Here is a 24,171-nt window from a genome sequence, read left to right on the forward strand (position 1 = left end):
AAGCACCTTTTGAGTTCTAGGACAACTATAGGCATGAAAAACTGGCTGGATAAATTTGGGCCAGTCCTTTTCTCTCAGACCAACCCACCTCACAAGATTGTTTTTCTGTGCAAAATAGGAGGAGGAAGGAATATCAAGTATGCTCAATGCCTTGAGTTAATAATAATAAAGGAGCTGTACAAATAATTGAATTAATTAAACCATGCAGCGCTGGGTGGTCAGGTGATTGATTGTCAAAGTACAGAAGAAAACAGAAAAGAAGCAAACATCAGATTCTTTCAAGCTCTTTTTTTTTCCTGCAAGAGAACACATAAAGTCCCTTTAAAGAGAAAAAGAAAAAAGTAAAAAGGATATTGGCCAACTATCAACAAATTAAAGGCAACTTTCCTGGAGCTTAAAAGCCTAGCGGTATTTTTTCCCTGCAGAGCGGTTCATACCTATGTGGGCCACTGGGGGCAGTATATGCTATGTCTTAAATGCATTGGGTTATTGTACAGGTCATCTTTGAACTTCCAGCCATTCATTCATTCCGTGACTTTTCGAAGTGACAATGGCACTGAAAAAAGTAACTTACCACCGGTCCTCGCACTTACGACCATCACAGCATCCCCCAAACAGTCACACAATCAAAATCTGGACCCCTTGGCAATCCGCATGTATTTATGACAGTTGCAGTATACCGGGGTCATGTGATCACCATATGGGACCTTCCCAGCTGGCTTCCGACAAGCAAAGTCAATGGGAGAAGCCAGTTGCTTAACGACCATGTGATTCACTTTACAACCATGGGGAAAATGGTCATGAAATCCGGACCAATTCAGCCGCCCTGCCTATCGATGGAAATTCTGTTCCAAATTGTGGTTGTAAACCAAGGACCCCCTGCACACTCAAAATGGATAAGCTATTCATGCTGTACCTTGTACTGCCCCCCTGTGGCTGCTTGGGGCGTTACAGGCTCCATGGGGTGTGGGGGGGGGGAAGAGGGCAAAGCAATTTTCCTATAGCAACATTGTCCACCCCCCGCCACCTTTGGTTGAATTGGGTTCTGGTAGTTGAAAGGCCAGTAATATAGAGCAGGGATGGACAGCTATGGCAAAGAGTGGTGCGGTGTGAACAAAACTCCGCAATGGCGACAGGAAAGGCATCCAGCCAGTAAACACTCAGCTCCATTCAGTTGTCCAGACTCCATCCCACAAGGGATTATGGGCTTGTTAAAAAGAAGATGATGGACAGCTACGGCAACTTTTACAACCTGTGAACTTCAACTCCCAGAATTCCTGAGCCCGCACGGAAATTCTGGGAGATGAAGTCCACGGGTCGTAAAGTCACCAGAGCTGCCCACCTCCGATAAAGAGCAGTGGGAGGACATGATCTCAGCCACTCTCGACTTCCAATCAGTTCTTAAAAGGAATGATATCAAAAGTTAAGCCACGGATACTTTTCACAGCCCTCAAAGCATCCTGGAATTTACAGCTCAAATTAGGGTTTAACCCCTTTTAGCTAAATCAAGAAACTCCAGGAGTTTGAAAAACTGGACCAAAATCCCAAATCAGAAACGTCAACTGGGATTCAAGAGGAGTCAAAAAAATGTGAGCTGAGAAGACATAAAACAGGAAAAGGATCACTTAACCCGAGGTTGGTTCCTACGTGAGGTCGTGTTTGTTGAACAGCCTAGAGATAAAACAGATAACACTAAGAACACCAGACACGGTTGGCTAATCACCACGCCGGCTGTGGATGAAGGAAGTTGTAGTCCAAAATACCTGGAGGACACCAGGTTGGAGGAGGCTTGCTAGAGTATGCAGAACAAACCAGTTGAATGCATGGCCTCCAACCCCACCCCACCCACCCCCCCAAAAAATTAACCACTTGAACGCATGGAGCTCTCAGCTCGAATAGAGTGTCCTGAACTGGTTCAAATAGCAGCACAAGAGTTATGTTGGAAACAGTCTTTCCTTGTGAAGTGTGTGTGTGTGCGTGTGTGTGTGTGTGTCGGCCACCGGAATCCCATACAAAGTCAGCAGACAAAGCCGTGTTTTCCAGAAGTCACTATTCATCTCCCGGGCAAGAGGTACTGAAGACGAGGCTCTGGTCCTCAGGACGACTTCTTATTTTTGCTCTTCTCCAGCTGTTCCACAGTGAGCATCTGCAGACTGGTGCAAAAAATAATAATAATAATAATAATAATAATAACAACAACAACAACAACAACAACAACAACAGGAAGTATGGTACAACAAGGCAGAGTTACTGCCCAAGAAAAGGAGAGAGAGAGAGGTAGTGATGGTTTTTTTTAAAAAAAAAGGGGGGCGGGGCTGATCTAGAACAGGACAGAATAAGAGAATGACAGAATGACAGAGTTGGAAGGGACCTTGGAGGTCTTCTAGACCCCTGTGCCATTTTAGACAAATTGTTGTCCAGACTCTTCTTAAAAACCTCCAGGGATGGAGCACCCGCCACTTCTGGAAGCCAGCTGTTCTTCTGACTCCTTGTTCTCGCTATCAGGAATTTTCTGCTTTGTTCTACGTTGGATCTCTTTCCCTCCATTCTTTCTCCCTGCCTTCCAGCCCGTCCTGCCGCCTTGGGAACTTAAGTGGCAACCCTGCAAACTCGGCCATGGGAGCATGGATGGGAATGCAGGCCAAAAGAAAAGTGGTTTAATGAATGCTTCCGCGCTCTTAGTTGTGGGCGAGTAAGCAACACCAAATTTGGTTTGAATGTATTAAGAGAGAGGAGACGGGTCTGCCCTTATGCACAGACCTCCTTCAAGAGTAGAAGACTCATCTGTTGATGCCAGATCTTACTGCTACATACTCAGACGCTGTGCGAAAAACGAGCCAAGGAGCCACGCAATTAACTAAGCTAAAAAATCAGCAACATTTCTTGCTGTATTGTACCGTCTATTAATCAATCGGCATCAATACAGATAGTCCTCGACTTACAACAGTGTGATGACCCGGTGGATGGCACAAAGGCAACACAGTCAGATAGTCAGTAGGAGTCCCTTTATTAGCTCCAACTTTGCCCCCAATATCTCGGTTACCTTCTGGCTGGAGAAAAAACTCTCCCAGGAACAGCCTTGGGCTGCAGAGAATCAAGTCCAAAACGTGGTCAACAAAAACTGTAACTGTAACTTCAATCAAGGCAAAGTGAGATAGTTGGTCTGGCAGGGTAGGAGCAAGAATTCCAGATGTGAAGACACGGCAATAACTCAACATGGTTGGGAAGTCCCCAGGAACACGGGATACACAAAGGCAACACGAGATAAACTCACGATTGCTCCCAGCAGCTGCCACACTCGGCATGCATCTCTTTTAAACTCTCATTCCCAGGTGTGGCTAATGAAGGAAATCAGGGCCCTTTCCTCCCCCATAAGCCACACAACCCACATTGCTCCCTTCTCCATTCCTCCCTGCGTGCCCTAGAATGAAGAGAGGATGGGCCTGGGTCTTCCTCTGCACCCCCCCTCTCCCTTGTTCTACCTCTCTCCTGCTCTGCCCAGCCTGACTTTGCCCTTCCCCAGTTTCCTCCACAGCCAACGGAGCCACACTCCCACTCCCTGTCAGCTGTTCGTCTTCTTCCTCGGATTCAGACTCCGACAGGGACAGGACAAACAGTTTTCTTAGTGACCTTTCAAAGTTACAACGGCACTGAAAAAAGCAAATTACGGCTGTTTTTCACAGTTACGACCTTTCCAGCATTCCTATGATGTCATCCAAATTCAGATGCTTGACAGCTGACTCACATTTATGATGGTTGCAGTGTCCCAAAGTCATGTTATTCCCCCTTTGCAACCTTCTGACGAGAAAAGTCAAGGGAAGAACCAGGTTCACTTGATAACTGGGCTATTAACTTATCAGCTGCAGCAATTCACTTAACAACAGAGCAAAGAAAGGTCATAAAACGGGGCAAAACTCACTTCACAAGTGTTCCACTTAACAACAGAAATTCTGGTTGTAAGTCAAGGACTATCTGTGCCTGAAAGCATTCTCAGCATCCCTGGGCATTAGCCAAGGTGATGATGCTTCAGGGCATCTTGTCAAAATAAAAATAAAGATCACCTTACAAACACCTTATTTCACTTCAAAAATAAATGCTATGGGCATCTGTGTCTGCTTACGTCTATTGCAGAAACAAACAGGACATGCATACATGAGAAGGATAGAGAAAATACTGAACTACAATAGCTTGTCAATGACATTGTTTCAGTTCACCATATTAAGTGAATTTTTTTAAAAAAGAACGATTGCTAATCTGGAAATAAATCTTTTTAATCTCAGATGCGGGAGGCTTTAATCTGGATTCTTGTCCTTTGCAAGGGATTTGCTTGAACAGCCTCTTTCAGATTTGGGATTATATTCCTCTACTTAATGTGCATAAACTGTGGGATGCATGACTTTTTTTTTTCTCTGAAGGAAAGCCGCTCTTCTGCAGATCTGACCTCTGAGGGGTGAGTGGGACCAGGATACAAATGAAACATGGTTTCACTTAGGCTTAATATTAAAATAAAATATCATTAGCATGTCTGCTTGTTGGTTGTTCATTTAATAATTTCCTCCCTCTGCTATCTGAGGGGGGAAAATAAATCACATTAGGAGCAACTTCTGGAGATTTCTGATGGCCACACTCCGAGAACCTTCGATGCTTATGCACGTCTTAAATGTGCAGGTGTATTTTATTTATTTATTAAATGTATATGCCGCCCCATTCACTATCCAAAGCAAATATGGGCAGCTAAAGATTAAAAAGGTCTGGTTGTGCATGATGAAAAATTTACTTGGAAGTGATGCAGATCATAGCAACGTTGTCCTAGTTAAGTGCAGCAGCATGTTATTCCTGTGCTGATGAACATAGAATAATATGCTTGGGAGGAGCCTTGGAGGTTGTCTAGTCCAACCCACTGCTCAAGCAGAAGACCCCATGCTATTCTACCTGTGTCTACATATCAAGCCTCATTTTATTCAAGAAATGACACTGACCTTTCTTGAGACAGCAATTATTCATACTCGTGCAAAAGCATCGCTTTTGATCAGTTGTTCTTTGCAATACTGCGGCCAAATATTTTGAGCAAAGTTTTTGGGAAGGTGGCCCTGCGAAATACCTGTTCTTCAGGCAGAAGTCTTGCCTGGGAAATGTCCCTGTTTGAAGTTTTGGAGAACAGATTGGAACAGACCCTAGAGGTCTTTTAGTCCAGTGGTTGCCAACCGGGAGGGCCGTGGCCCACTGGTGGTCCACAAGAAACTTTTGGTGGTCTGCAGAGAAATCTCATCCCCAGAGCACCCCCCCACAAAGCAATTAATCCAGGCTGTGCAGGAACACAAGGCTGCCCTGCCCACATGGCCCGCGGGAATCCTCCCCTCCCACTCACTCCTCACCTGGCAAACTTGCCTGCTAAGTTGCTATTTTTCCTTTTTCTTTTCCCCGACCATCAGCTGTTCTGCTGTGCCGGGAGATTTAGATTAGCTAGAAAGCAGGAAATGGTTGGATTTCTTGCTTTGTAGCTAATCTTTAGATCTTCGGCTCTGCTTTTAAGCAGAGCCGAACCTTCCTTAAGACTGAAGGTTCTCTTATTCAGTTGCAGACTCAGATAGCCGATGGCAGAAACACAGATCTCTAAGTGAATCTGTGATTCTGTGAGCAACTCTCAATCTGCCTGCCTGCTTTGCTTGATTTTGGGTAAAAGTTGCTCTTTTTTAATAAAAAAAAATCAATATTTACATCAATATTTATAATATTTACATACAAGCCATGCCCAGCCAGTCACATGACCACCAAGCCACACCCACAAATTAGGCCACCCCCAAGAACCGCTTGTTAAGAAATTTGAATCCCACCCTTTCTATGTGTGTTTGTGTGTATGAGAGAGAGAGAGAGGGAGGGAGGGAGAGGGAGGGGGTTAGATCATCTCTCTCTCTCTCTCTCTCTTTCTCTCTCCCTCCCTCCCTCCCTCCCTCCCTCTCCCACCAATGTCAGCAAGCTACCATCAGTCAAAATTCATATTAGTGGTCTCCGGGATTTAAAATTATGAGTTTGTTGGTCCCTGAGGTCCAAAAGGTTGGCGACCCCTGTTCTAGACCAACCCTCTGCCCATGCAGGAGATTTTATTCCATTCCAGGCAATTTTTTTTTTTAAAGAAAACCCCCAGTGATAAGAGCACCCACAATTTCTAGAATGGCTGGCCATTCCACTGATAAATTGTTGTCGCTTTCAGGAAATTTCTCCCAAGTTCTAAATTGGATCTTTCTTCAATAAGCTTCCATCCCTTGCTCCTTGTCCTGCCCTCTGATGCTTTGGAGAACAGTCGACCCTCAGATCTCAAACCAGATTTTGCTGATTTTCAGTTGCATGATATCTGCTGGAGAAGCAGAATGGCACTGAACTGGAGGCCTACAGGGGATTGGAAGACGCCTGGCGGCATCAACCACCACGAGCATCGGCTCTCTGATTTAGGAAGTGGAGTTTACACATGACAAATTTAACATGTCAGAATTCGACATATAGAACAAGAGTGCTGGAAGGGATGTCTCTTGGTTGTCTTCTAGTCCAACCCACTTTTCAAGCAGGTGGCCCTATACTATTTCACACAAAGGTTTTGTCCAATTTCTTATTAAAAGGCTTCAGTGATGGATCACCCACAACTTCTCACAGCAAACCGTTCCACTGCTAAATTGTTCTCCATGACGGAAAATTCTCCTTCGTTCTAGATAGGATCTCTCTTTGATAATCTTCCATTCATTACTTCTTGTCCTACCTTCTGGTGCTTCAGAGAATGGTCGACTTCTCGGTGACAGCTGGAAGACGGCTATTGTGTCACCCTTAATCCTTCCCTCCATTAGGCTAGACATAGCTGTGGTAATTCCTTCTGTTGTTCATCATACAGTTTAGCCAGTGGTGGGATTCAAAAATGTTTACTACTGGTTCTGTGTGCGTAGCTTGGTGGGCATGGCGCGGCTTGGTGGGCGTGGCTTGGTGGGCGTGGCTTAGTGGGCGTGGCAGGGGAAGGATACTGCAAAATCCCCCTTCCCTCCCCACCCGCTAACCTGCTTTCCAGCTCGGTTCTCCTGTTTAGGGCAACCAAAGGAGACCCAGCCAATCAGCTGGGACTCAATGGGAGGCAGAGAAGAGATGGGGTTGGCAGAGCGAGTCAGAGGTGGGAATTGCCGGTTCTCCAAACTGCTCAAAGTTTCCGCTACCGGTTCTTCAGAACTGGTCAGAACCTGCTGAACACCACCTCTGAATTTAGCCTCTTGGCCCCTGATCGTCTTGGTTGCTCTTCTCTGCACCCTTTCCAGAATCTCAACATCTTTTTTTTTTTATTCTGGTGACCAGAACTGGATGCCGTATTCCAAGTGTGGTCTCACCAGTGCACTATATAAAGCGGTGCAATCACTTCCTGTGATCTGTGTACCACATCTCTGTGTTTCCCCTTCTGCAGGTCCGTCTCTTACCCCAGACAAATCAGCCTCCACGTCATTTAAAGCCCACTCACTCGACGGGATCATGGGATTAAAAGCCTAACAGAAAGAAAGAAAGAAAAGTTAGAATGGCCCTGAAAAAAGTGACTTATGACTGTTTTTCACAGTTACGACCTTTGAAACATCCCCACGATCATGTGATCAAAATTCAGATGCTTGGCAATTGGTTCATACTTATGACTGTCGCTGTGTCCCAAGGTCAACCTTCTGAAAAACAAACTCCATGGGGAAGCTGGATTCACTTAACAACCAGGTTACCAACTTATCAACTGCAGTGACTCACTTAACAGCTGTGGCAAAAAAGGTCATAAAATGAGGCAAAACACACTTAAGCAATATCTCACTTAATAACAGAATGTTTGGGCTTAATTGTGGTCATAAGTCACAAGTCGAAGTCTACCTGTAATCACACAGGTAGAGCATCCTTGTTGTTGTTTTTTAACCCCTCTTGTGGACATCTCTAACCTGATGGTTTTCAAACTTGGCAACTTTAAGACTTGTGGGACTTCAACTCCCAGAATTCCCGCAGTCAGCTTAGGGAATTTACCTCCAGAGATCTGTTGGTTTCCAGACTGTATTGCGGGTTTCTTAGAAAGATCTGAAAGCCTTCCAAATTCAGATCAGCCCCGTCCCAGAGATCAGGTATGACTGTTCTGAAGAAACATAAAAAAGACAGCTGTCCAGAAAAAAAAACCAGGTGATTTTCAGATCAATCAGAATAGAGTTGGAAGGGACCTTGGAGGTCTTCTAGTCCAGCCTCATGCTCACGCAGGAGGCCACATATACCATTTCAGACATGTGGCTGTCCAGTCTCTTCTTAAAAATCCCAATGATGAAGCCCCTACAACTTTTGAGGGCAAGGAATTCCACTAGTGAATTGTCCTCACTGTTGGAAAGTTTCTCCTTAATTCCAGGTTGCTTCTCTCCTTGATTAGTTTCCATCCATTGTTTCTTGTCCTGCCCTCCAGTGCTTTGGAGAATAAATTGACACACACACACCCTCTTTGTGGCAGCCTCGCCAACTCCCCCCAAAATCGCCAACACTCACATGTATTTCAGTATTCTCTCCTGAAATTTTTCACCAGTTCCCAGATGTCAAATCTAGAACTAACAACGTTTCAGTACTCTAGTATGAAACAGGAGCATTCTCGTGTAGGAGCTTACCAAAAGCTTACAAAATTTCAATATGTGAACAGGATGATCTCCAGCAGATCAGGGACAACAAAGAAAGCAGGAGTCAACTTTACATTCAGGATTTTAAGATCATCTCGTATGAAAATATACAGAGGGCAACCCCAAAGTTCTACAGGCAGTCTTCAAGTTATGACGGTTAACTGGGCAACAATTCAAAATTACAACTCACCAGAAAAAGGGGAGTTATGACCCAGATTTGAAATGTTGAGGGTCAGGGCCCCCTTTGTAATCATGTGACCAAACACCAGCCACTACATTTATGCACAGGTGGGATTCAAATTTTTTTAACAACCGGGTCTGTGGGTGTGGATAAGTGGGCATGGCCATGTAGGCATGGCTTCTTCTGTTTTTGCAGCAACCACCCTTTCCCCCCGTTTTTTGCTAGTTCTGCAAACTTCGCAGAATCATAACAACCGGTTCTATAGAACCGGTTCAAACCGGTAGAATCACATCCCTGCATTTATGGGTGTTTGCAGTGTCTCATATTTACTTCCGGTTTCAGCAAAACCACACCCATAGTGAACCATTTGCTTAACAACTGCGGATTCACTTTAGCACAGTGACTGTCTTAACCACTGCAAAAAAGGTTGTAAAAAAAAAATCATGTCATCAACCCATGTTACGACTGTAATAAGCAGGCTCCATTACCGTCGAACTTTGAAGACTACCTGCAATCCATGTTTCTGTTCTGTTCATAACTCCCAACCAGCATGACCGAAGAACACCATAGTTTGGGGGTTATCAGAGTTGCAGTCTAAGAGAGCAGCATTGCCCTGCAACAATGCTGCGTGCACACCTGTGCCTCACCTGTCCAAAAATGATCGTCTTTCCTGGGGCTGCAAACACATTGGTTGCAAATCATCACATCTTGTCCTCCCATCTAAGACCGATTGGACCACAGTAATGGGCAGCACAGGGGGCTCTGGACAGGGGTTGTATCCAACCAAAGGAACATCAGGACTGGTAAATGCAGCTTTCCTGTCCGGACCAGCGGCTTCTTCCTTGATCAGCAGAAGATTGGTTTCCCTGGAACGATAAATAAGTTGTCTCCATATTCTGCCTTCCTTTGGTCCAACTCAACTGGCTCCAGACTCTTTCTCTTCCTAAGAACAGCCCAAACATGTCCCGATAACTGTTTTCATATGAAAACATCTGCAAGGATTGCACAGAAGAACTTCGCAAGGGTGGCTTCCTACCTGTAGAGAAGGGGCCTCCAAACTTGGCAACTTTAAGACTTGTGGACATCAACTCTCAGCCAACATCGCTAGGAGTTGAAGTCCACGAGGCTTAAAGTTGTCAAGTTTGGAAGCCCCTGTTGTAGAGAAACCCAGTGGTGGGATTGGAATAATTTAACAACTGGTTTTCTGGCTGGGTAGGCGTGGCCGGCTGGTCATGTGACTGGGTGGGTGACATCACTCATCACACCCAGCCCCGCCTCCGGGCCACTCGCTTCAAAGACAGAGGTAGGATTCAGCCAGTTGGGGCTAATCCTGCCACTGGCTGGTCCTGTCCCCATCCATTTTTTACCCTGTTTTTTGTTGTTTTTTGGCCATTTTTTAGCCATTTGGGGGCCATTTTTGGTTCAAAAAACGGCCAAAAAACAGCTGAAAAACAAGTAGCCAACCAGTGGTGGGGTTTGTTGGTTCGCCAAACTGCACAGAATCTTAACTACCGGTTCGCCTGAACCAGTGCGAACTGGTAACAGCCGACCTCTGGAGAAACCTACTTTCCTGCATGCAGACCATCATTCCTCTGGTGAGTTTCCACAGGAATGTGGAAATCTGCCTTTGGAAGAGAACATTTGAGGGATGTTATTTAACAGTACGGTAGATAATGTGGAGGGGTTGCCATTGGCTTTAAATTATGTGCCAGCTGGAATGGAATTAGAATCCCAATGTAGAAATTTTAGAAATCAACAAGACTAAAATCAGTTTCATCTGAGCACACTTCCCCAGGCAGATGTCTTCTGCCAATGATGAGGTATCCACAATGGTTGGGATGGTGGGGAAGAGTTAATACGATGTTATGATGTGTCGTAACAGATCTGGAAGGGATTTTGGAGGTCTTCCGGACCACCCCCTGCTCCAGCAGGAAATCCTATACCATTCTGGACAAATGGCTGTCCAATCTCTTCTTAAAAACCTTCAGGGATGAAGCACCCTGTCAGCCTTCAAGACTCCTTTCTTTTGCTATCTTTTTGGCTGTCATAGTAATGGGGGGAGGGTGAATCAATTGGGCTTTGTGCGGATGGGAAGTGTGCTGGAGGTTTTACAGGATAAACTGTATAACTTGGGGAAAACTTGTGCTTATTTGCTTGCTTACTGCGCAATCGTAGCTCTTGATCAAACTAGGCCAAGGTCAACGGCCAGATGTCTGCATCACCACCTGAAGATGCCCCACATGACATTATACACAACTTCGATTGGATGGGGTGTTTGAACTATGGTGGGTGGGAACGTTGCCATCACTTTGTATATGTTGTTTTCCATGCGTAAATTCTCAGATCTAGAATTCTTTTGATGCTACCACTTGATTTCCAGCAAAAGTTTCTTTTCTCTATAACAATGGAGTCTAAGAGTGTCTTTCTCGGATTTTGAATGGAGCACCATCTGACACATCCACAACTTCTGAAGGCAAGCTCTTCCACGCTGGTCAATTGTTCTCACTGTTTGGAAGTTTTTTTCTTAATTCCAGGTTGCTTCTCTCCTCAATTAGTTTCCATTCCATTGTTCCTTGTCTTGCCTTCGGGTGCTTTGGAAAATAAGTTGACCCCCTCCTCTTCTTTGTGGCAGCCCCTGAGATACTGGAATACTATCACATTACCTGTAGTCTTCTTTTTCTCTAGACTAGCCATACCCAAGTCCTACAGCTGTTCTTCATATGTTTTAGTCTCCAGGCCTTTAATCGTCTTAGTTGCTCTTCTCTACACTTTTTCCAAAGTCTCAACATCTTTTTTGTAATGTGGTGACCAAAATTGGATGCAGTATTCCAGGTGTGGCCTTACTAAGGTTTTATAAAATGGTACAAACCACTTTTGATTCTATGCCTCTGTTTATAAAACCAAGGATTATATTAGCTTTTTTTTTTTGGCTTCCGCTCCACACTGCTGGCTCCTGTTTAAGGGATTGTCCACCAGGACTCCAAAGTCTTCAGTGACATGATGTGCATGTCGCTTTGATGTCCAGCTGAACTAAAGCAACCAAATTGGATGTCTTGGCTGGAGATTTATGGGAATGGGAATTGAAATATGTATGGGGAAGAGCTATGGAGGACAACCAATGATGGATTTAGTAATAGGCTAACTTTGTTCCCTGCTGGATGAATGGCTGGAAAAAACTGATGGAACCTAGCCGAGATGGCTAAATTGACTGCTTTAACCAAAGACAAGAACACAACCAACTTCATTTTTACTTAGAAACCACTTCTGGATTTTATGCGCCAGGTGGAAACAAGTGAAACTTTAACTTTCGGTTGTGTTGATAAGTTTGTTGTTACAGACATGGCTTTAATACGTATTAGTGCGTAAAAGTAAAAAGTTGAGGCTGTACTGTTTCTATCTTATTTTAATGTGCTAAAAAGAGTTAGAAGTCCATGTTTTCTTTCTCTTTCCCCCCCTTTTACACTTCTTTTATTTGTGCTCCCTCATTTCCCCAGTATTTTCATTTAACGACTTACCTCTCACTGTCGGGAGGGAGCTGTAAAGCCACCGGACTGGGCTGGGCGGCTTCGGAAACATCAGAAATGATGGCTCCTCTCGGAACAGGGCTGTTTAAACACGAGGCCGGCTCTGCTGGTGGCTACAAAGAGGGAAGATGTGGGGGGGGGACACATCTTCAGGGAATCCTCAACTTATGACTCTTATGGGCCTGCCCATTATGGTCATAGGTCGCGACAATCGTAAAATGGGTCAATTCATGTGACCAACTTGATTTTACAACCTCTTTTAAAGAGTAAAAGATAACCTTTATTGTCATTTTTTACTGTGGGTACACTGGTACACATTAAAAATGAAATTCTGTTGCCTCCTCTCAAAAGTACACATACATAACACATATATAGACATGCAATATCTATCTATGCTATATCTATTCTATGGCTATCTATTCTATATCTATATCTATCTATTTATTCTATATCTATCTATCTCTCTATCTATATCTATCTCTCTCTCTCTCTCTCTCTCTCTCTCTCTCTCTCTCTCTCTCTCTCTCTCTATATATATATATATATATATATATATATATATATATATATATATATCCATCTCTCTATCTATCTATCCTCTCTCTCTCTCTCGTATCTACCTATCTCTCTCTCTCTCTCTATCCTCTCTCTTTCTCTCTATATCTATCTATCTATCTATCTATCTATCTATCTATCTATCTATCTATCCTCTCTCTCTTTCTCTCTCTCTCATATCTCTCTCTATTTCTATCTCTATCTTTCTCTCTCTCTCTCATATCTATCTATATCTATATCTATCTATCTATTTATTATCTATCTATGCAAGAAAACAACCAAGTTGAGAGAGCACCACCAAACAGTCCTCCTCCTCCTCCTCCCCCTCCTGCTTTCTAGTACTGACAATGTTACCTAGCTGGGTCATGAAACATCTGCATGAAAACCACCAAGCTCAAAGAGCCCGAAGGACCTCTCATGTCAACCCTGAGCTCCACATATTCTCTCCTATTGGTACCAAAAGTATGTCAGGGTATATTCATGAACTGGAATAGAGCATGGTAACAAGGTCAGCCAATGAATAGGCATAGCAACTAAATCAGCCAATGAGGACAGTTTGGAAACTGAAACTAGAATTAGCCTAGGCTGGAAACTGAAACTAAAAGTAGTCTAGGCGTGGCTCTGTGTTAAGCTCTGCAACTCTGCAGCTATGTTGAGATCTGAGTCTGTCTATTGAAGATGAGACTAACTTGCTTGCTTAAGACTGGAGTTCTGCTCTGAACTTGCAACATGTTTCTGCTTGAGTTTGCTCCATGTTGGAGAAATCTACAACTACTTTGTAAAATCTATTTATGTTTATAAAGACGTTAAATGAAGCATCAGCCATCTGTGTTTATTTTTCTGGTGCTAAATTATCGCCGCGAAAACTCTCAATAAAGTATTTCTCCCCTCTTTCCTTTTACTTTCTGGAAAACGAGGAAGGGTCCCTTCTGAAATGCTCCCCATTCTCTCCCTTCTTCTGTGGGCTGGGACACATTTCACACACACCAGACCTCCCCATCGGTGGCTCCCTCCATCTCCCGAGGTCATTCACGCAGACCATTACAATCCCACAAACGATTTTGCTTCAAACCAAAGAGCACCTCCTCAAACCACCGGCCACAGAGCTAATCGGCCAACAAAGAGCCGACTGACCTCTCAAATCGGTTGCCAGCCAAAACAAGAGCAGGTTAGAAACCAAAGGCTGGACGGATCGCAACCCCAAACTTACAGGCTGAATGTAGCAAGGCTCGTGAAAGGGATCCAAAGGCAGAGGTCTTCTGAATTTGGCCACCTGTGGGGCAGAGTTCCCGTCATCCAACATGAGAGGCCTATGGGCAGATAGGAAGAAAGCCAGTTGAACCCCCCACATCCTGATGTGTGGCTCCCACAGCTTTATGACAGATTATTTCATTTATTGACGATGCCTTCAAGTTAGTCTTGGTGATATCTGGATTTAGAGGAGGTTTGCCATTGTTCGTTTCCTAGGGCTGAAGGACAGAGATGGGTCCAAGATCACCCATCTAGCTTTGGACATAAAGCGGGACTACAACTCACAGTCTCCTGGGTTTTAGCCCTGGTGCCTTTATAACTCCATAAATTTATGTACTTGTTATTTGTTTACTCAGAAAACGGAAGACTTCATCCTATTTTTAACTTATGAATCAGGTTAGAGACTGTGTGGACGTAGACTAGGTGGGGACAAATTCGCTGGCTGGGGAATTCTGGGAATTGAAGTGTGTACCTTAAAACAGGCTGACTGGGGAATTCTGAGGGTGAAAGTCAACTCATGTTAAAGTTGCCAAGTGTGGGAAAAAAAAAAAAGTCTTCCACTTATGACAAGATTGAGTGCAGCAGCCAAAAAAGCCAATGCAATCCTAAATTGCATTAACAGAGGGATACAATCAAAATCAAGGGAGGTACTAATACTACTCTATAAAGTAAGACCCCACCTAGAGTACTGCATCCAGTTTTGGTCATCACACTATAAAAAAAGATGTTGAGACTCTAGAAAGAGTGCAGAGAAGAGCAACCAGGATGATTAGGGGGCTAAAACACATGAAGAATGGTTGCAGGAACTGGGCCTGGCTAGTCTAGTGGAGAGAAGGACCAGGGGAGACAGGAGAGCAGCCTTCCAATATTTGAGGGGCTGCCCCAGAGAGGAGGAAGGGATCAAGCTATTTTCCAAAGCATCTTGAAGGCCAGACAAGGAATAATGGGTGGAAACTGAACAAGGAGAGATTCAATTTGTAAATAAGGAGAAACTTTCTGACAGTGAGAACAATCCACCCATGGAACAGAAGTTGCCTTCGGAAGTTGTGGGAGCATCATCAATGGAGGCTTTCAAGAAGAGACTGGACTGCCATTTGTCAGAAATGTTGTAGGGGTCTCCTGCTTGGGCGGGGGTTGGACTAGATGACTACAAGGTCCCTTCCAACTCTGATTATCTGAGCGCTGGTCCAATCTCTTTTCGTTCAACGATGGTTGGACAAGGATGGATAAACTGCTCCCAGAACCCCCCATACTGTTCTCAAGCCCCTTTCGGCCACCCCAGAGCATCCCACAAATGAGGTGGACCAAAAAAATACACCCCACCCCTCAAGGTGACCTCATTTCCATCCAATCCAGGTAGACCTCCCACAGAGCTATGAGTCAGAGCTGGTCCCATGGGGTGGGGTTGGGGAAGCAGCCTGCCTTGCCTCCATCACCCCAACCCTTCAGCATTGGTCTCCTCTCCGTCAGCCCAGCTTGCTTCCAAACAAAGGCCAACAGCAGCTGACTGGGTGGCTGTCCCAGGGCCCTGAATCAGCCAGTTCAGCAGCTCTGACTCATCAATTCCACCCCTGCTCAGATCCCCATGACCAGCTCTGCCCTTTGAAACAGCTCCATGCTTTGCAAGAGAAGAGAGACCCCCCCCCCCACCCTTTGCTCACGTAGGCATCACATGAGGGTGCTCACCGTTTTCTCTTTATCCCAGGGCTGTTGGGCCTGGACTGGAGCTGGCCAAATAGAAACTGAATCAGCTGTCGGGGAAAATATCAGTCAGCAGACAATAAGGCAGCCCTCCCCTCCCTCTCTCCCTCTCCCTCTCTCTCCCTCCCTCCCTCCCTCCATCTCTCTCTCTCCCTCCGTCTCTCTCTTTCTCTCCATCTCTCTTTCTCCCTCTGTCTCTCTCTCCCTCCCTCTCCCATCCCTCCCTCTCCCTCTCTCTCTCTCTCTCCTCCCTCTCTCCCTCTCCTCCCTCTCTCCCTTCCTCTCTCTCCCTCCCTCTCCCTCCCTCTCCCTCCTTCCCTCTCTCCCTCCTTCTCTCTCCCTCCCTCTCTCCCTCTCTCTAACACCTGGTGTTCCCCTTCTGCTTGCAGGGACAACTTTCTGAATAGGCACCTAAGCCAGCACCTGCTTGGCCCAAACTGTATTTCCCTGTATTTCATTTTTTCTAAAAAGGCAACTGGATTTTCGTAGTTTTTTTCCTCTGAAATCATTTCGCTTCACACCCAAGAAGCTTCTTCAGTTCTAAATGGAAGAACTGAAGAAGCTTCTTGGATGAGAAGGAAACGTTTTCAAAGGAAAAAAGAACAAGAAAGTCCAGTTGTCTTTTGGAGGGGATAAAAAAAGCACCTTCGGCAATGGTGAACCCACAACTCAGGTAAAATCACAAACACGTGAAAATCCCAACCAGCATGAATAGAAAAAGCTGGTTTATCCCATGGGCCAGCTTGTGCGGATGGCTGAGATAATTTTGGTTTAAGCTAAATTCTACAAGTGAACATTAAGTCTTCCAAGGAGTTGACATTTGCACCAAGGCAAACACACATTTATTTATAATACTTGGAGACTTGCGCATTTCAAAATCAGAACCACAGGCAGCTCACAACCGCAATATAAAAACAAAATTGCACAAGAAAGTACCAGAAAACAAAAACAGAAGGGGGAAAAATCTGGCTCCATCATCAAACTCTTTTGATGCGACACACAAAAAACTCTGTACCAACTCCACCTTTATCCTGTCTCAGTGCTTGGGGATAGGGGGGGAAACCTCTCTCTTTATAACTTCTGGAAGGTTAAAATCAGATTTCTCAACGTTGGCAGCTTTAAGATGCATGGACTTCAATTCCTAGAATTCCCCAGCCAGCTAAGAATTCTGGGAGTTGAAGTCTGCATACATCTTCAAGTTGCCAAGGTTGCGAAACATTAATTAACGGATAGGGGCCTGCTGGTTCTCAACGAGAAAAGTGTTCTACAAAGCAGAGTCTTTATCCTAGGCGTAGTAAATGCACAAAGGAAGCATTGTGACTTGCAGACCCCAACCCAGAGTTTAGCATGAGAGAAAAGTCCTGTCATGCCCCTGTCAGAATCTGATTCTGATTGGGAGGCCAAGCAGCTGACAGGGAGTCAGAGTGTGGCTCCATTGCCTGTGGAGGAAACTGGACAAGGGCAAAGTTCGGGTGGGCAGAGCAGGGGAGAGGTAGAACAAGGGAGAGGGAATTCAGAGGAAGACCCAGGCCCACCCCCTCTTCATCTTAGGACACGCAGGGAGGAATGGAGAAGGGAGCAACGTGAGTTGCATGCCTTACGGGATAGGAAAGGGCCCTGATTCCCTTCATAAGCTGCAGCTGGGAACACAGTGTTTAAAAAGGGAAGTTGCGCACAGCAAAGTTGTTGGGAGCAAGTCGTGAATTATCTGGTATCTTTAAGGCTTATCTAGGTTCCTGGCGTCTTCCCGACTGTGTGTATTTTGCTGGGCTTTCAAGTCTGCAATTCCTTCTCCTGCCCTGTCCAGTTAATTACTACAGTGTGATTTGTGTGGATTTTTATTTACAGTTTGTATGTACTTGGTTTTCGGAATGAATTTCCTCCACTTAAAGACTGTTCCTGGGAGAATTTTTTTCTCCAGCTGAAGGTAACCTGGACATTGGGGGCAAAGTTGGAGGTACTAAAGGGATGCTTCTTGCTTATTTGACTGTGTTGCCTTTGGGTCATCACAAGTCCAATTAAGGGTAGCTTGAGGTACAAGAAGAACAGGCAGAGCTGCGGGGGGCGGAATTAAGCATGTTATCAGTTTAGAAACTTTATGTTGCCACAAATGGTCCATGTCCAAGCCCTTTTGAATTCCATTGATCCTTATATGGCAAAAATTTAGTATTGAACTTTAATTGACTAAATTCTCACATATAGGCTTGAGCAATGAATCTTTGGACTGCAACTTAATGTCTGGTCCTAATCCTTCATGCCTGATCTTAATCTAGATTAATCTATCTAGATTAATCTATCTGTACCCAAGAATCTAGCCAACTAACCGTCAGTTCTAAATTGGCATCAAGTAAATGCCAATGGATTTCAAGAGGGGTTGGATTGATTCATTTGTGGGATCGTAATGATTCTAAGCTGATGACATGCTTAACTCCACTCCCCCAGCTCTGCCTGCTCTTCTCCTCCGTCTACTCGAAAGAAAGCCACTTAAGCAAACCCAAGCGTAAGCCCGCTACAGGTTGAGAATATGTCTCACTGGCGCTCCATCAGTCTCGATCCCCTCATTACCTTATTGATCACTTTCTGATGCTGCAAATGGTTTTGCCGGAGACACAGAACTTCTTTCCACAAAACCTCATTCTGCCTGAAAAGAGAAGAGTTATTGCACTAGCACCCAGTTGACTGAGGGCTCCTCAAGACCATCTAGAGGTTTGTATATATTTCTATGCAACCATGCTCAACCTGGGGGCTTAGACAAGTTCAGTTCAGCTGGTATCATTCCTCTCTGCCAGAGCAAGGATTGGATCAGACTCCCTGAGTAGTAAAGGCTGAAATACATGCAGTGGTGGTATTCCACAGGTTCAGCCCGGTTCTGCCGAGCTGGTAGCGCCGATGAGCAGCAGAGACTGAACCGGTTCTCTTCTGACACTCTGCTGTTGGGCCCACCTGCCCACCTGGGCTCCAATCTCACCTTTATCCTCTAAATTTGAAATGCAGCTGCTTTGCGCAGCACAGAAAAGTGCCGCGCGGCAGCTGCTGAAGCGACCGGGAGAGTGCAGGCTTGCACGAGGTGAGTTGGAAGGCCTCTACGCCTGCACAAAGTGGGGATCGGGGGATGCAATCCACTGACTAACCTCACTTGCGTGCATCACCCTCGGCCTCCTTTTCACTGTCAGAGGCCTTCAGGAACTTCTGCGGCTGTCAAGGCTTTCCTGAAGGCCTCTGCAGCTGAGAACAGAGATCTGGATCGATCCTACAGTTTCAGAGGCCTTCAGGGAAGCCTTGCTAGCTGCAGAAGAAATGGGCCGGCAAGGCAGGTGTCACGGTACACGAGGACTGGCTACAACTATCCAAAGGTAAGTAGTAGGGCAGCTCCAACCACCCCCATACCCACCCTAGCTTAATTTTTACCAGTGCACTCTGGATGGGCGGGATCTTAATTAGGGCTTATTTGTGGGGTAAGATGTCAGGCTCCGAGTCCACTTGGAGCCCGTTAGCTTCAAATATGCCTTGCCACAAGTCAGCTGGCCATGTGACCTTATCTCTGCTGCTGTCGGATCTGTATTTCTGCTTGTGTGCTGGCTGATGGCTTTGGAATGACTCAGCGGAGCTGAGGATGGATTCTGCAACAACTGTGGGGATGGAGGATGGATTCTGAAACAACCGCGGGGTTGCTAAAAATGGCTCTTTTCACGTATTGACGTGGTACATATTGTTAAAGGCGGTTGCGGGCACATATAGGTGGTAATTAAGCCTTTGGTGAAAACATGGTAAAGGTGGCACCAGGTGGGGGATCAGTTAGTGAGGGTCGGAATAGGGGAGGGATGCAGACATGTTATAGGGTTAATAGCATTTAGGGATAATGGGTTAGGCGTGGCCAGAACTAGAACTACATATAGGCCTGGTTGTGGGTTTTTTTGTCGCATGATAATGGTAATAAAAGGGAAACCCAACGCTAACCTTGTCTGGCTTTTTAGCCCTTCTTGTTAGAGAAGAGCATTTGTTGTTTGATGAGCTAATGAATAAACCACCATTGCACTACAAAGGAGCTGGAGTTTGTATTCATTTCAGGACAAATCTTCAATACTCAAGGACTGGCTGAGATATTGGGTGCACATGTAAAAAAACAATAAAGCTAGGACTTCCTTCCAGGGTAGGTCTTATTTTTGGGGAAACAGGGTACATGCCATGAAGTCCTGGGGTAGATGCCAGCCATGTTTGAAGGCCAGGAGATGGACTTACTGTTTCACATCCTGAACTTGACACTCCATCATCTCCTGCTGGTTCCGGAGGACTTGGATCTCATACAAGAGCCTGCTGAGGTCTTCTTGGCGCATCTTGGTCTCTTCACTTTTCACCACAGAGACCTGAAGGAATAAAAGAGGGGGAAGAGAAGAACAACAAACCCAGTTTCCCCTTCCCCCCGCTAAAAAAAAGGGAATGGCTCATCATAGCTACAGCTAAGTTTTGGTGTCCTCCAAACTCTAGGCGACTTTAAGACGTGTGGACTTCAACTCCCAGAATTCCTCAGCCAGCCATGGGGAACCCTGGGAGTTGAAGTACGCAAGTCTTAAAAGGAGCTGAGTTTGTAGACACCCAGCTCTAGATGATAGGAAAATGGATGCTCAACACCTCTGAAAGGTGCCAGCTCAAAATCCCACAACACTGTTCTGCTGGAATATGTCCCACTGTCCGGTCCAACAGAGCGGGGTCATGGTTGCTGGAGTGCACAGAGAGAGAGAGAGAGGAACAGCGTCTCCCCTCAGGAAGGAGGGTTCCTTCAGCTGAAGAGTTAAGGATCTAAAAGGGTTTGGCCTCTTTGGAGGATGTGGAACATGTAAGTGTCAAGTGTTAAGGAAACCACCTTGAAATCCTTCTAGTCTTCCCACAAAGCAAACAATAGAGCTGAAATGTTTGGCCCTGCCCACTCTGGGCATACAAAGGGAAGTGCCTGGTGTGCTGCCAATGCAACATGACTTCCCCGCAATAAATGGAAGCAGGGACCGGCCACCAGCAGCTTTTTTGTGTGTGAAAAGGAAAATCGCTTTTCACAGCCGCACACAATCCAAACACAATCATCTTCTTTTAAAAACCCCATTATCCCTTGCGGGGTGGAGTTCCAGGCAACTGAATGGAGCTAGCAGAGTGTTTTGATGGCCGGATGCCCTTCCTGTCACCAATGCAGAGTTTTGTTCAGCAGATATATTCTCACTGTGCCCCACCTAGGATCGAACTCACAGCCTCCTGATTGTGAGGCAAGAACTCTATCTCTAGGCCACCCCACCACTCCTTTGTCCAAACACAATATACCCCCAAAATTCCAACAAGGGAACCGATTCCCAGCTCCCGTGTCATGCCCCTGGTGGAGACTGACTCTGAGGGAGAGGAGGAACAGCCGAGAAGGAGTGGAAGTGTGGCTCCGGAGGTTGTGGAGGAGGCTAGGGAAGGGCAGAGGCCGGCTGGGCAATCAGAGGAGGACACAGGCCCATTCCCTCTCCATCCTAGGGCATGCAGGGAGGAGAGGATAAGGGAGAAACGTGAGTGGTGTGGTCTATGGGGGAGGAAAGGGCCCTGATCCCCTTCATGGGCTGCAGCTATGACAACTGAATAAGAGGACGGACATGCTTACTGGCAAACACCGGAAACAAAGTGTGGAAATATCTCTAGTTTATGGTTCCTCTCTAAGTTTGGCATCCTTCCCAGTGTGTGTTATCTGTGGACATCCTGCAGCCCTTATCTTGCCTGGCTTGTGTTGTTGTTTTTCCCTCCTTCTTGTAGCTGCTCGTGTGGGAGTTTTTTTTGCCTTCCGTCAAGGATATTTGGAGCTTGGAAGCAAAGTGAAGGCATAAAAGGGGCTCCACTGGGTTTTTGTGACTGTGTTTATTTCGTATCCCCACCCTGGGTCATCACATCCTGGATGAATTTTGCCGAAGGTCAACAAGGCCTCTCCTACCTTCCTTTTGATCAGCTCCAAAAGATGTTCGTGGCCTTGTAGGAAATAAAGATGTTGGAATTCCGTATCATCACGTTCGGGTTTCACAAGTCCACCTTGTTCGATGTTTACCACTTTCCTAAACCCATCTACATGCAACAGAAGCAGAAAGACAACTGAAGGTTACCCAAAGTTTCACTTAACAACAATGCAGCTTGTAGTGACAAATTTTCTGCTCCATCTTGTGCTTGTAAGTTGAGGGCTCCATCTGTGCAAGAACTGAGCTACTAAGCTCCTGTTGCAGAACGTGATAAGAGAACAAGAGTTACTGTATAGAAAATTATGTACTTTCCCATTGCAGAGTAAAATTACAGAGCAAAATCAGACATCCATTTGTCTGTGATGACTATGGAGACGCTCAGTCATCCACGTCATGGACGTCCCAAACATGCTTTTTCAAAAGGCAACTGGACTTTTTTTTTTAAAACTCCTGAAGACATTTCACTTCTTATCCAAGAAGCTCCTTCAGCTCTGATTGAATGATGGAGAATGGAAGGATTTATAGTCCTTGCAATCATCTGGTCATTAGTACCCTTCCTGAGAGTTGTTGAGGCCACTTGGGGGTTTATCTGTGCCTTGAAGGTCACCTGAATAGTGCAAATGGGTGTGGGAGTGGAGTGGAGTGGACTGGAATGGACTGGAGTGGACTGGACTGGACTGGACTAGACTAGACTAGACTAGACTAGACTAGACTAGACTAGACTAGACTAGACTAGACTAGACTAGACTAGACTAGACTAGACTAGACTAGAATAGAATAGAATAGAATAGAATAATAGAGTTGGAAGGGACCTTGGAGGTCTTCTAGTCCAACCCCCATCTAGGCAGGAAACCCTACACCCACTTCAAACAAATGGTTATCCAACATCATCTTTAAAACTTTCAGTTTTGGAGCATTCACAGCTTCTGGAGGCAAGTTGCTCCACTGGTTAATTGTTCTCACTGTCAGAAAATTTCTCCTTAGTTCTAAGTTGTTTCTCTCCTTGATTAGTTTCCACCCATTGCTTCTTGTCCTGCCCTCAGGTGCTTTGGAGAAGAGCTTGACTCCCTCTTCTTTGGGGCAGCCCCTGAGAGATCGGAACACTGCTATCATGTCACCCCTAGTCCTTCTTTTCACCAGACTAGACATACACACTTCCTGCAAGCGTTCTTCATATGTTTTAGCCCCCAGTCTAATCATCTTTGTTGTAAACAGGAGACAGGTAGTATCGCATCAGATTCTCCACCATCCAATCAGAACTGAAGAAGCTTCTTGGATGAGAAGCGAAACGTCTTCAAGGTAAAACAAAGTCCAGTTGCCTTTGGAAAAAGCACCTTTGGAATTATTTGTTTGGGGTAGCCTCCTGCCTTGGGCAGGGGGTTGGACTGGAAGACCTCCCAGGTCCCTTCCCGCCCTAGAAACCTGATTCTAAGATGTGAATTTTCATTGCATCATGACTCCCCCAAAAACCCCACATCGGGATAAATGCCACAATCCAGTGATTCTGAGCGGCAGGAAAACCAGACATCTGTCAAGATCCAAGAGCAGTACAGGTAAGTCCTCAACTTATGATCACAATTGAGCCCAAAATGTATGCTGCTAAGTAAGACATGGGTTAAGTGAATTTCGCCCTATTTTACGACTTTTCTTGCCGCTGTTGTTAAGGGAATCATTGCAGTTGTTAGTCACATGGTTGTTAAAGTGAATCTTGCTGCCTCATTGACTTTGTGTCAGGATTCCGGCAGTTACTCCAATTAAATCATGAGCTTCGAGCCACACTCCCAAAACTAAAAAGGATTTATTAGAAGTTAACATTCTACGTCCGGCAGTAACTTGGGCGCAGCCAACTCTGAGATATGTAATTCACTGTCACCCTTGATCCTGCTTTTCCCCCCCAGCCCTCTGGGTGTATCATCCAACAAAACACGTCCATAGCCAAGAGTCATCAATCATGCTCTCCAATTAAATTTTTGAGCGGCAGAAGCTTCAGCCATCTAATCAGTCTTTGAAGAAAATATGAATGGAATGTACTTTCGATTCCACACTGCCGCCTTCTCTTTGAAACTCCCCCCTGCCCCCCGTTTCTGTTGTCAACTACAAAACATGTATAAAAAATGTTTTATGAGTTGACATTTTGCTTATCAGAAGGTTGTAAAAGGGGTCATAAGTACGAACCAGTGGTCAAGCATCTGAATTTTGATACGGGGATGCTGCAATGGTCATATTTGTGAAAAACAGTCATAAGTCACTTTTTTCAGTGCTGTTGTAATGTTTGAATGGTCACTTAATAAACTGTTGTAAGTCAAGGACATCCCTCAAATCCAGATTGCCCTCAAGGGACT

At 45.3% G+C, this 24,171-nt stretch overlaps 1 protein-coding gene across 1 annotated transcript in view; it reads right to left on the bottom strand.

Annotated features, from left to right (window-relative positions):
* Positions 1-1,869: 1,869 nt before the first annotated feature.
* Positions 1,870-24,171, bottom strand: part of HSF4 (heat shock transcription factor 4) — a 32,022-nt gene continuing 9,720 nt past the window's right edge. Inside the window, exons 3-12 of the mRNA XM_087940487.1 lie at positions 21,811-21,938; positions 20,100-20,224; positions 18,426-18,501; positions 15,846-15,910; positions 14,119-14,218; positions 12,345-12,466; positions 9,477-9,695; positions 8,023-8,128; positions 7,449-7,514; positions 1,870-2,153 (exon numbers count right to left, since the gene is read on the bottom strand). Of these exons, the coding sequence (XP_087796613.1) occupies positions 2,109-2,153; positions 7,449-7,514; positions 8,023-8,128; positions 9,477-9,695; positions 12,345-12,466; positions 14,119-14,218; positions 15,846-15,910; positions 18,426-18,501; positions 20,100-20,224; positions 21,811-21,938 (1,052 nt within the window). The 3' untranslated portion in view covers positions 1,870-2,108. The remainder of the gene's footprint in view (positions 2,154-7,448; positions 7,515-8,022; positions 8,129-9,476; positions 9,696-12,344; positions 12,467-14,118; positions 14,219-15,845; positions 15,911-18,425; positions 18,502-20,099; positions 20,225-21,810; positions 21,939-24,171) is intronic.

This window comes from Pseudonaja textilis, chromosome 11, assembly GCF_049901715.1.
Source record: "Pseudonaja textilis isolate UNSWEBS1 chromosome 11, rPseTex1.2, whole genome shotgun sequence".
NCBI classification, from domain to species: Eukaryota; Metazoa; Chordata; class Lepidosauria; order Squamata; family Elapidae; genus Pseudonaja; species Pseudonaja textilis.